The sequence below is a fragment of the Eufriesea mexicana genome, unplaced genomic scaffold (genome assembly GCF_001483705.2).
Source record: "Eufriesea mexicana isolate 0111107269 unplaced genomic scaffold, ASM148370v2 scaffold1767, whole genome shotgun sequence".
Lineage (NCBI taxonomy): Eukaryota > Metazoa > Arthropoda > Insecta > Hymenoptera > Apidae > Eufriesea > Eufriesea mexicana.
Window position 1 is genome coordinate 497446 of NW_016909873.1, and position 13141 is coordinate 510586.

The window sequence follows — 13141 nt, forward strand, 5'->3', positions numbered from 1 at the left end:
TTTTTTTTTTTTTTTTTTTTTTTTTTTTTTTTTTAGTTAACATACATACCGTATGATCCAAATCAAGTACTCGGCGTGAGTGGCAGTTACATGGGCAATTCCCAATTGGTACAGAGAGCTGGTCCAAACGTACAAGCATCGGCGAATAGTTATTATAGTGCAACTTCAGCTGGTAAGTAGTGCAACGTATACACGCTGATAATTCCTTATATGTAAATTCTCATTATTATATTTTCATTTGCATTCTTTTGATTTTTACATTTATTACAGATGTATTTCCCGGATCGCAAACAGGTTTTTATCAGCCAGGGGGTGCTACGCAACAAACCGGTACTCATTATGGACTTCAAGGATTTGGTCAGCACAGTCAAAGCTTGGCACCTGGCAGTGCTACTCCTGTTGGACTTCAAAATTTTAGCTCAGGCTTTTTATCTAGTTCGGGATTACAGATTGCTGCAGCAGCTCAGCAGTTTCGTAATCCGACAGGAGGACTTCCTGGACCAGCAAATGCAGGTCCCACTTTTCTCAGCAAACATCAACCACAGGAACAACCTAGACAATTAAAAAGTCCATCAGGAAATCAGCAAGATGTCCTTGCATCGGTTTTCAGTTCGTGTAAGTCGAACTATTTTTACCAAGCATTATATTGTTGTTCATAGAATTATATTTAACAGATATTATAATAAAAAAATATATGTATGTAATGAGCAGCTCCACAAATACCATCACCAAAATCGAGGAACTGTAAACAACAATCTTCTTCTCAACAACCACAACCTAGTCCAACACAACATCATAAATATCAACAGTATCAAGGTGTTAGTCAGTCGACTTTGGTAAGCAGTTACGTTTAAACCATCAATAACAAAATTTAATAATAATAATAGTAATTAATATATAATTTAATAATATTATTAAATGAAATTAGATAATATTTAATAATCGTGTATTTACTATTTCTGCATTCGTAATTGATCACAATATTATATAAAAAATGATTTCAGTTTATTATTCAGTTTATTTCAGTCTGATGTATTAAGTTAAAAAAATTTTAAAAATTTATATGGGGGCGGGGTGTTCGTAGAAAAAGTTTTTGATAGAATTGTAAAGAACAGTTAACAAAATGGTAATAATATGCAGAATGCTTAAACACAAAAACGAAAGAAAAGTTTAGCATGCCGAAATCATTATAGGTTTTGCAACAAAATATACGTGGCATGGGTATACCACCACGCGCTGGAATTCAACCATCTCAACAAAGATATCCACCGCCCATTCAGAGACCAGTTGTTCCATGTACACCGGGTCCAAACCCGAATAATCCTACGCAGCAGCAACAACAACCTAATTGTATGCCTTCACAGCAGCAGCAGCAACAGCAGCAGCAGCAGCAGCAGCAACAGCAGCAGCAGCAACAACAACAGCAAGCTCAAATCAATCGCCATAGACCGAATTTGCATCAACAACAACAACAACGAAATATGAAAATGCAACAACAATATTATTCCACCCAAGGTTTGCACTTTTTATGTCGTATTGGTACAAACAATTGTTGAGAAAATTATCGAATTAAAAGATTAAATCGTATTAATTATAGTATCTTTCAATTCTTCATTTTTAGGAAACGTCAAGATCGACACAAATGAAAAGACAGATTCGCACAATGATAAAATCAACGATGGTAGTTCCGGTGCTCAACAAGGAGGCGCTAAATCTAACGTAAATTCACAAGACAATGACAATAAGGAAGAAGTGAACCAACAAAATGAGTGAATTGTGAAAAAGAACAATCGATTTACTGTTTGAAAAATACAATTTACTATCATACATAATGGTGCGACGTCGATGGAAAGGTAAATGATAATGATTAATTGTCATATCTGTGGAGCAAATTGAACTCCAACCGATGTTGTATTTGTCGATTTAAAGCGACTTGCGAGGTTAGAATTCATAATTTATAACTTGGCCATGTTGAGTTAGAATAATTTAATTATGGTGAACTAAAGAAAGGACAAGATAAGTGATATTACCATTATACCAATGCTTCTCTGAATTAGTAATCATAAACGTTACATTTCATGAATTCTTAACAAACAAATCGCTTTTATCGAGCATTCCTTTTTATTCGGAAAATATTGAAAATCCCAAAACGGCAACAAGTGCTGAGGATGTAGGATAAATACTCGAAGTAACACAAAATTTGATCGGTACCATCGAGAATAATTATCATCCGAAAAAGTCCCTGTGGATTACTTGTCTCGATATTAGGGACACCAACACGTTGTTCAGTTTAAAAAAATAAATAAGTAAAAAAATAAAAAAAGTTGAATAATTAGACTGACGCGCACAACGTATATTCACTCGATGTCAATCGATCATCCTAACCAATTAATTACATCATCAACTGTGAAGATAAAAAGATGTGCACAAGACTTAAGTTTCTGTATGTGGACACGACGGCGGTCTGTGGTATGCGATAATGTTAAAACCTGATTTTTTGTGAAACGTAGTTCGACAAAGATATTGCACGACCGTTGCTACTAATTGTAGAGCATCATTAAAATGAAAATAAGAAAAAGAAAAAAAAAAAACAAATCGATAAAGGAGGCTGTTGTGTATATGAAAATTGGAAAAGGAAAGGATATTCATGCAATGGTCGTATAGATCTGCATGACATTACCCATAATGTAATGTGACAATTTAAGAAGTTCGTGTACATTAATCATTTATTGATGTACTGTGAGGTCATGGTGAAGCTTGTGAAAAATAAATAGTGCAACAATCGTTCATCGTACTGAATATATTATCATGACCTAGCCACTCTCAGAAAGAGCTAACAATTAGAAGAAATGAATAATACGCGGAGTATTGCTTGCAAAAGTATGAAATGCGTTCGATTCATTCGCGTGTAGTAATATTCCATTAGATCGCAGCACAGTCTGTCATAACGTACATGTCGTAGAAAAAAGAATTGTATATTCTCTGCTTTCGTTGCGGTTCAAGCACTATTATGATAATTATGATTATTTTATTTTAATTTTATTTTATTTGTAATACTACTGTCATCGTTATCATCATCATTATTTCTATTGTATTACTATATTACAACATATATAATATATGATCATCATCATCGTCGTCGTTGTTACTACTATTACCATTGCTATTGTTATTACTTCTTACCATACGACCATTAATCCTACATTTTTGCAAAAATATAACAAGAGAACCACCATCATCACCACTCCCATCGCCTCCACCAACATTGCCACTACTACTACCGTCATCGTCATCATCGTCGTCATCGTCATCATCGTCATCATCGTCATCATCATCATCATCATCATCCTCATCATCATCATCATCATCATCATCATCATCATCATCATCATCAATCATCATCATCATCATCATCACCATCACCACAACTACCATCACCATCACCACACCACACCACCATCACCATCACCACAACCACCATCACCATCACCATCACCACCATCACCATCATCATCACCATTACCATCATCACCATTACCATCACCACCATCATCACCACCCACCACCACCACCATCATCACCATCCACCACCACCACCATCATCACCACCCACCACCACCACCAGCATCATCATCACCACCCACCACCCCCTCCTATTAACCACTATTGCTGCTGCTGCTGCTGCTGTTGTTGTTGCTACTACTTCTACTACTGCTGCTGCTGCTGCTGCTGCTGCTACTACTACTACGACTACTACTACCACCACCACCACCACCACCACTACTACTACTACTGCTACTGTTACGATTACTACTACTACCACTACTACTACTACTACCACTACCACTACCACTACTACTATTACTACTACTACTGCTGGTGCTGCTGCTGCTGCTGCAACTATTACTGGTGTTATTGTTATCATCCAATCGTCCTCACCTTTACCTTCACCATCACCACGTTGTTGTTATTATTATTACTTATTATTATTACTATTATTATTTTATTATTATTATTATTATTATTATTATTATTATTATTATTGTCATTGACGCCGTCGTAATCATCATCATTACTACCACCTTCAACGTCACCGTTATTATGATAATATTATTATGAGATCGAAACAGCTGAAAATAAATAATACTATTTACAATAATTGATCTTTAACAATTTGTTTATAATGACTAATTTTTTTAATTCAAATGCATTAGTATTAATGTTAAAATATATGAAAATTTTAAATTCATGTATGCACTACTACTCTACATCATTCATTATACATAAATTCTACATATACTTCTTCTAAACATTTTTATATTTCTATAGGAAAGCTAGAAATACATATCAATAGGAACTTTGAGCGTTTTAAAATATATTTATTAAGGAAACGTGGTTTCATTTAGTTACTTTCATTACTTGAATTGCCATACAGCATGATTGCGCTGTTAAATATCATGTTAAAAAATGCCTCAGCATCGAACCTCAATGTGCAATCAGCAGTGCGTTCGGATACTTCCGCGATTCACTTATTTAATTTTACTTCAGATCATTATATTTTTTCTGCTTGTAGCATAAAGTATGTATTGAGAACAGTACAAATAATAATAATTAATTAAGACGAATCTTATCGTGTCTCCTTACATTTTTCGACATAAAATGAAAGAAGTTTGATCGTATCACTTCTCGCTTGTCGATAAAATTTTTCTATTATCCTGTAGCATTCAAACATTTAAATTATTCTGTGTAAATAATTTCGTAAAAAATTTGATGGCATTACAAATGTGTAAATTATAATAGAAAAACATATATTTAGGAAATAATAAAGATAGTGTTTTTGTTGTTGTTGTTGTTGTTATAATAGTAGTAGTAGTAATAGTAGTAGTTGTATTGTTGCAGCAACACTATTAACTTCAATTAACTTAATAATATCAATTTTATTAACATTAGAACTACCAAACTACTTATTGCAAATGTGCAGTTTTTGGCAAAATTGATATTAATTTCTATCGAAATGAAGATGTAATTACACATATCTATGTACTTGTTTGTGTTATTATGCCAGTTTAATTATTATTAGCTATTATCACTATATTTAAGTATATTTTAAAGGTTCTAGTGTTAACAACTGTTAATGTTAGTTTAATTTTGTTTTTGCTACTAATAATACTTAGCTTTGTTTACTTTCTTCGATCTACTGTTTGTTATTACATTAATATCCTTTTAATAATATTGTTTCATATTTTTTAATATAACTTTATAATTACTAATTTAATTTTATATCAACCTTTATGTTTATTATATCACGTTTACTTTATTCAACCATTATTTTCATGATATTTCATTTATCTTTAATTCTTATATTACAATAATTTTTTTTAAAGTTGTCGTTATTTAAAGAGACTACCGTTAATCGTCGTGGTTTTCATTGTACCGTTGTTATCGTCATCATTTTTGTCATTATTACGAGTTTGAAATACCAATTTTATAATACTCTCAATTAGTGTAATAGAACATATCCTTATCGTATCCTATAATGTATCATTGCTATTGATATTACTGTTACCTTATTGTCAGCATTGTTGCTAATTATATAGCTATTATCATCGCTTTCATACCATATCAAATAATATTATCTTTACACGTGAGTATTTAATGGCTGATAACATAAGGATGAGGATTGAACCGAAAAACGTGTAAGTAAAACGATAAAAATGTACAAGGATTAGTTGTGGAAAAATATCCTAAAATATTTTAATGACTTACATATAATACATTTACTCATTTACCTATTATTGCTCACATGCAATGTGATACATCTTTAAATTATATATGAAATATATAACAAATAATATGCAGGTGCAAGGGTGAGTTACAATGTATTTGAATAATAATAATAATTTATGATAATTCTGTAATATATCGAAATAATAGTTAATATAATTAATAGCAGTAAAAGTATGCGCTGTTTTGATTATGAAATCTTTAGTGACATACAGTTAATGTAGAATTTGATAATGCTACATATGGTTGGAAAAGCTGAATAAGCATTTATGTATGTATATAACGTATATATATAGTAAACAAAAAAATGTTGAGATTTGTATAAATGTATGAATGTGATGTTGAAATTATTATTTCGGATACAAATAATTATATATGTTATAATTAAATAATTATATACAAATAATTATACGTATTCTTATGCCTTTAATTTCAAACTAAATATTATGTTTTCAAATCTTACAAATTTACATTACTATATATGCTGCGAAAATAATGAAATTACATAGTACGGTCGATTTGTAAATTTCAAAAATATAATGTAATAATATGACGGACCCTTGTACCTAGTTTTTAAGTTATAAAATTTCTATAATTTCAATCATTTACAATTAATCATTTATTTATATAAATATCTAAACAAATGCGCGCATATCAATAATTAATACATGAAAATAAAATGAATACAAATAAAGTCAAAATATTCTTAATTTATAGTTGCAGTGATTTTTTGACACGATTAATTTAAATCTGTTTTTATATTTTTTACATCAAAATGTTTTTATATTGATATTTCTCATAAGTAATCAAATAATATTTAATATTTAGTTTGATATTTTTTTAATGTCAGATAAAAATAAATTTTAATTGATCAAAAGCAATCTTTACTTAATGGTGATAAAAACACATATCTTCATAATACACCAATAAAGGAAATGGATAGAATGAAGTTTCTTATTGTCTATTTTATTTGATATGTCTGTCGTATCAGAAAGACCTGAGATAGTTGGACATACTAATCCGTTGTCGTGATGTAGTTTAAAGTATTATGACATTCAAGCGATCGTAAGGTAATCTTTTAATGGGTTCTTTATAATAAAAAATGAATGTTTATTAAGTAATTGTTGTTTTTAATCATTGTTTAGTTTTATAAATTCATTTTTTCGCAAAATTAGCAAAATTAATGGGTAATGAAAAAAGTGCCCCTAGTGGGCTAAAAATTGACGAGAAACCTATAGAAATAACAGATTTTTGGGCACATTACATGGCCTGTGTGAATGGCCACAATGTACAAAGGATTTCGGTGTTTATCAGTGAACCATCTTTGCATTATAGTGCAAATTTTGGAAATGCATCGCCTTTAGAAAAAGCTGCAAAGGTTAATGTTAATTTATTAATTATTTTCTACATTGTAAAATATTACATATACATATTAACTATTTTCAGTTTTATTTTTTTTTTTTACTAATGTTGTTTTAACTAACTAAATAATCTGTACTTATAACAATAATCAATATGTATTTCAGAATCTAATGTTATATAGGCATCCTTGTATATTGAAGTATATCTCTTCATGGTCAAAAGGTAGTAAGTTTTTCCTTGCTACTGAACAAGTTAAACCTTTAATTCAATCATTAGAAACCCAAAATACATTGCAAATATGTATGGGTTTATATAGCATCTTACGTGCATTGGTCTTCCTACATGAAAAAGCATCCGTGTCTCACAATAATCTGTGTGAAAGTTCCATCTATGTTACACCAGAGGGATGTTGGAAACTTGGTGGATTGGAATGTCTATGTAAATTTAATGAATTAACTTCTTCTTATTTACAAAAAATAAGGAACTACAGATATAAAAAAGCAATATCTTGTAATGAAGATACGATTGTTACTTCAACGAGTTTTACAACAATCGATGTATATGCATTTGGAATTTTAGCTGAAGACATATTAAAATTAAAGGATCCAGGTAAATGGTATATAAGTAATTCAATATGTATTATATTTAAATTGATCATAAATATAAATTTGGATAAATGTGTTCTATTTAACATTAGGAGATGTTCCTAGCCTCTTAGAATTTAAACAGTTTTGCAAAGAAAATTTACAAAATTCTGATCCTTCATTAAGAAGTGAACTATCCCATGTGCTTCAACATCCATTCTTTACTCATGATTTTATGAGGATATATGCATTTTTAGATGAATTACCCTTAAAGAATAGCCAAGAAAAAGAAATATTTTTTGGGTAAATATTTTTAATCTAATTCTTATTATACATCTAATTATTATTAACTTTGTGCCATTATTTATATGAATGTTAAAATTTTTTAATCATATTGCAGGACTTTAATAACACAATTGAGAATGTTCCCAGAAAATATTGTTGCAGAACAATTAGGTCGTTTATTACTTTCAAGAATGGTTTTATTAGATACAACAGCTCAAGAACAGCTTTTACCATTTATATTAAAACCAAAAGGTAAAATCGAAAAATTAAATTTCGTATTTAATGTAAACTGAAAATTTATTTCATTTGCAGATGGAAATGATATTACAAGTAGTAACTTATTTTCAATTTCTACATTCAAAGTCTATTTAGTGCCCAAACTATTGCAAATGTTTTGTATACGTGATGTATCAATACGTTTGGTACTTCTATCACATTTTAATTCGTTTGTTTATACATTTCAAGTAGATGAGTTAAAATCTCAAGTTCTTCCAGAATTACTTGTTGGAATTAAAGATACAAACGATCATCTGGTGTCAGCAACATTAAAAGCATTAGCTGATATAGTTCCGATTCTAGGTGCTGCCACTGTAATTGGTGGAAAGAGAGGAAAGTTATTTACTGATGGACGGCCAAAGAAATTAAAAGATAACAAGAAAACTGAAAATAGTATAAATATTGTCCAATTCACGGTTCCTACAAATAGTATTCAAAAAATTATTAATTTACCGGAAAGACCATCTCCAGATGGAGGTGAGGATAAAAAAGAAATTGCTTCTTCGATCATCGAAGAAGAATACACGTGGTCTGATTGGGACATACAAGAAACTGGAGATGTGCATCTTCGAATTTCACGACCTTCCCAATCTCAGTCCCCATCTAATGACATTTTAGTTTCTGACTCAACATTAAGAATTACTACAAATACAATATTAAATATAGATAAAGATAAAGCAAGTGAATCAAAATTAATAAAAAAGTCAACTGTTTTATCTGATATTTCAGAGCTTGATATTAAAAATTCAAAATTGATTGATACTCTTAAAGAAGAATATGATTATTTCACAGACATGGAACCTGTAATAAAGAAGACACAAATTTTACATGTACAACAAGCACAAATATTATCAAAAAGTGTGTTTGACATAAAAATACCAAATGGATTAGAAATAGTTGAAGAAAATAATGGCTGGGATGAAGATTTAAGTGATTGGGGGACTGAAGATATTCAAGAAGTTAAAACCTGAAAATATATGTTATTCTTTATCATATTTTTTACATTTTGAAAGAGTAAATTAGTTAAAATTATTTGCTGAATTTCTTTAGATGAAATAAAAGAAAAAAATACCTGTTTTTTGAATTTGTGATCTCAGTGAGCAGTACAAATGTATCATCATTTTTTAAGTGTATAGGCATTTGCAATTTGAGCAATGTAAATTACATAATAAATAAATACGACAATTGATTAAACTTGTCATTTACATTTGAAAGTTCTTTTTCTCTATAAAATATTAGGAATCTAAATTGAAATTGAAAATTTTTTAATTTAATTTACTAACAGAAAATTTCAATTTATGCATCAATATTTGTTGATTTGAAACTATTGTTTTATATTATTTACTATCTTTATAAAATTAAATTGTAGCAAAATATTAATATTAATAAAATATTGATAAAATGTTTGTAATAAAAAAAAAATTGAATATGAGATATCTGTATTTCAATACATGAAGTTACATATTTTCATACATAGTCACTCATAGTCAAAATCTCACAGTGTATATAAACGGATATTTTATATAAATTTACAAACAGTATATACATGTTGAATTATTTAAATGTTTTGACTAATAAAAATTTAAATATTAATTTCTAGTTTAATATATTTTCACATACATTATATACTTGTACTTTATTTTTTTTATTATAAAGCTAAAATACCACACAAATTAATATCACATTTAAAATTGTAAAAGACATTCAACAAAAATAATATTAGAGTATCCTTTAATATTTATAACTACAGTCGTAATATTGAGTTTACTAATTATTATAAAAATTTACTTCAATGTTTATCCACGATTTCCGCAATGCTGCTTTTAATTGATTTTTGTTCGATATTTAATATCGAATCGGAAGATCGTAGTGATGTTTGAATTACTTTGGAATAATTATACAAGAATCATTCTTGCTCACTTTAAACGAGTTAAATGTATACACACACTTCTCTATTAAAGGCACGTGCGTACGCACACACGCCACACATATATTTAGAATGCATTTTCAATATTCCATTTTTCAGCTTTAGGTTTTTAAATTAAAAAATATTAGAAATATTGGAGATATCAATTAATGAAAATGTGCATAAAATTCTAAATATATTAAAAAAGATGCTTATAATTTAAACAAATCTTTTAAACAATTTTTTGTTATCAGAAACATATTTCTCAAAATTATTACTGTGATTAAATTTTCCGAAATTATTAAACTAACTTAAATTTTGAATATTATTTTTAAATTATAATTTCGTCTTATGAATTCATCAAATATAGATAAATAAGAAACCAAAAACTTTTATTTTTATTTTCAATATACAATTAATTTTAATATATAATTACACGAAAATGTATTTTTATAATTAACAATTTTTTACTGCAGGAAATAAATTAAATTAGATTTTAGAATTTTTGACCGTTCAACATTTATGAGGGCGCTACAAGCGTATACAATGACTTCCTTTTTATACGTGGAACGTTAAGAGGTTGTGTTGCGACTGGGATCTTATTTCATTTATCATTAACATGGTACGTAAAATTTCTTTAATATTAATGTAAATCAATAAATGAAATTCTTAACTATCTATGTAAATCATTTGATATTAATAGAAATAATAGATGCATGTTATTTAATAAGATACGAGAAGTGGTATTTATTACATGGAATTGAATATTATAAACATATTACGGATAATCAAGTGAATATATGTAATAAATTTCTTTAATATATTATAGAATTACCACTTAAATGATGAATATTTTAGCTCACTTTGATGAAAAAATGAAAATACGGTTCCTTATGCTACTGAATATGGTGTATAGATTAAACATAAAATATGAAGCTATCTTTTTATTTGAGCAGTAATATTGACTTTTTAGGGTTTTGTAAAAGTTATTAAAAATAAACAATATTTCAAACGTTATCAAGTTAAGTTTAGAAGGCGACGTGAGGGGAAAACTGATTACTATGCACGTAAACGATTGACTATTCAAGATAAAAATAAATATAATACCCCTAAATATAGACTAATTGTACGTCTATCAAATAAGGATATTACTTGTCAGGTAAAGATATTTAAATTATATATCTAAAAACTTTTTAGTATATAATAAAAATTTATTACACACACACACACACACACACGTACGTGTGCGTGTATACACATATATAGGTTGCATATTCAAGAATTGAAGGAGATAGAATTGTATGTGCAGCATATAGCCATGAATTACCAAAATATGGTGTTAAAGTTGGTCTTACAAATTATGCTTCTGCATATTGTACAGGTCTTCTCCTGGCAAGAAGAGTAAGCATTTTTTAATTTTTTATTCTACGATTATTTATTTTATATCTAAATATCTGTTTAATGATGAAATACTCAGCTCGCTTTGATGCATAACTGAAGAGATATTAATTGTTCCCTATCATATAATACTGAATAGCATTTTTATAGTATTAAACATAATTAAAATTTTATGTTTTCTTGAATTTATGTGATTCTATATTTTTCTAGTTACTGAAAAAATTAGGCTTAGATAGCTTGTACACTGGGACAACAGAAGTTACTGGTGATGAATATAATGTTGAAGAATTAGATGAAGGTCCTGGAGCATTTAGATGTTATTTGGATACTGGCTTAATGCGTACAACTACAGGTGCTAGAGTTTTTGGTGCCATGAAAGGTGCTGTTGATGGTGGTCTCAATATCCCACATAGGTATTTGACACAGTTACTTTATTAAAATGTTTAATGGAATCCTTAAAATGTATGTACTACTGTCACATCATATGATGATTATATAACACATGCGCGTCATCTGAGTCATAGCAAGGCATGATTTTGTATTTGTGTTCTACAATGCAACTTCTTGTCTTTGCATGGACATAAAAAGATTATAAATTGTGTTCCTGATAATATATAATTAAATATAGAAATAGTACAACATATAACTTCCTAACACAATATACAATGCTTCCCATTGTTTCTTTGATAAATAGCACGAAGAGGTTCCCAGGGTATGATAGCGAATCAAAAGCATTCAATGCGGAAGTTCATCGGCAACATATTTTTGGACAACATGTTGCAAACTATATGAGAACATTAGAAGAAGAAGATGATGAAGCTTTTAAACGACAATTTTCACAGTATATCAAAAATGGTATTACTGCTGACAGTGTAAGTATTCATTTAATTTATTTTACATTCTAATATGCGTCCAGCTTATAATTGCTGCAAAATTTCATAATCTTTGCAGTGTCGCAGCTGGACAATAATAAGTGCATTGGTTTTAATAGATAAATGCATGATTATAGCATTTCTCACATTGACCTGTGTTACATTTCACCCTTCTTGATGCATTTTTATTTTAGATATTAGTATTTCATTACATGTGTATATGTGTGCAATTAAAATTATTACATTAATTATTGTGCATATGTACATGTAGAAATATACTGCGCTTGTAAAAGCTGTCTAGGGAAGAAAAGTATATGTTTTGACTTCTACACACGAAATTTAAGAATTTATTGTACAAGAAACGAGATTAAGCATCAATTAGGATTGTAAGATGTAAAATTAAGATAGAATCTTTCCTTATAGCATATTTGAAAGCGAAGGTTTGAAGATATTGATGGAATTTCATAATAGTAGACCAGGTATCAATAATAGCAAATAAACTAAACTTAAATTAAAAGTTAATTAACAATTTTTCGTATTTCACTACTTATGCCAAGTTCTATAGCTAGAAATTATGGTTGGTCGTGAAAATGGTGATTTCACACTAATTGAAGTCGTCATTTAAGATAGTAGTTTATGAGCGCACTATATCCCCCCCCCCCCCCCCCCACCCC

General features: G+C 29.1%; 3 protein-coding genes across 5 annotated transcripts in view; all 3 read left to right on the forward strand.

Moving 5' to 3' along the window:
- The window catches only part of nocte (no circadian temperature entrainment), a 15682-nt gene extending 13817 nt beyond the window's left edge, over positions 1-1865 (forward strand). The window contains exons 17-21 of the mRNA XM_017901853.1: positions 37-172; positions 271-615; positions 712-836; positions 1194-1515; positions 1622-1865. Of these exons, the coding sequence (XP_017757342.1) occupies positions 37-172; positions 271-615; positions 712-836; positions 1194-1515; positions 1622-1773 (1080 nt within the window). The 3' untranslated portion in view covers positions 1774-1865. The remainder of the gene's footprint in view (positions 1-36; positions 173-270; positions 616-711; positions 837-1193; positions 1516-1621) is intronic.
- Positions 1866-6688: 4823 nt separating this feature from the next.
- On the forward strand, positions 6689-9265 carry LOC108548730 (protein-associating with the carboxyl-terminal domain of ezrin). Of its 3 annotated transcripts, none has more exons than XM_017901818.1 (6): positions 6689-6854; positions 6930-7162; positions 7311-7755; positions 7844-8033; positions 8131-8267; positions 8328-9265. In XM_017901818.1, exons 2-6 carry the CDS (start codon positions 6968-6970, stop codon positions 9260-9262), a joined length of 1902 nt encoding a protein of 633 aa, XP_017757307.1. In that variant the 5' UTR covers positions 6689-6854; positions 6930-6967; the 3' UTR covers positions 9263-9265. The 3 variants fall into 3 exon arrangements, with proteins under 3 accessions (XP_017757307.1, XP_017757306.1, XP_017757308.1); XM_017901817.1 differs by having other exon boundaries at positions 6960-7162; XM_017901819.1 differs by having other exon boundaries at positions 6960-7162; positions 8595-9265.
- A 1482-nt stretch (positions 9266-10747) lies between these two features.
- Positions 10748-13141, forward strand: part of RpL5 (ribosomal protein L5) — a 2859-nt gene continuing 465 nt past the window's right edge. The window contains exons 1-5 of the mRNA XM_017901787.1: positions 10748-10819; positions 11171-11356; positions 11464-11598; positions 11806-12008; positions 12290-12467. Of these exons, the coding sequence (XP_017757276.1) occupies positions 10817-10819; positions 11171-11356; positions 11464-11598; positions 11806-12008; positions 12290-12467 (705 nt within the window). The 5' untranslated portion in view covers positions 10748-10816. The remainder of the gene's footprint in view (positions 10820-11170; positions 11357-11463; positions 11599-11805; positions 12009-12289; positions 12468-13141) is intronic.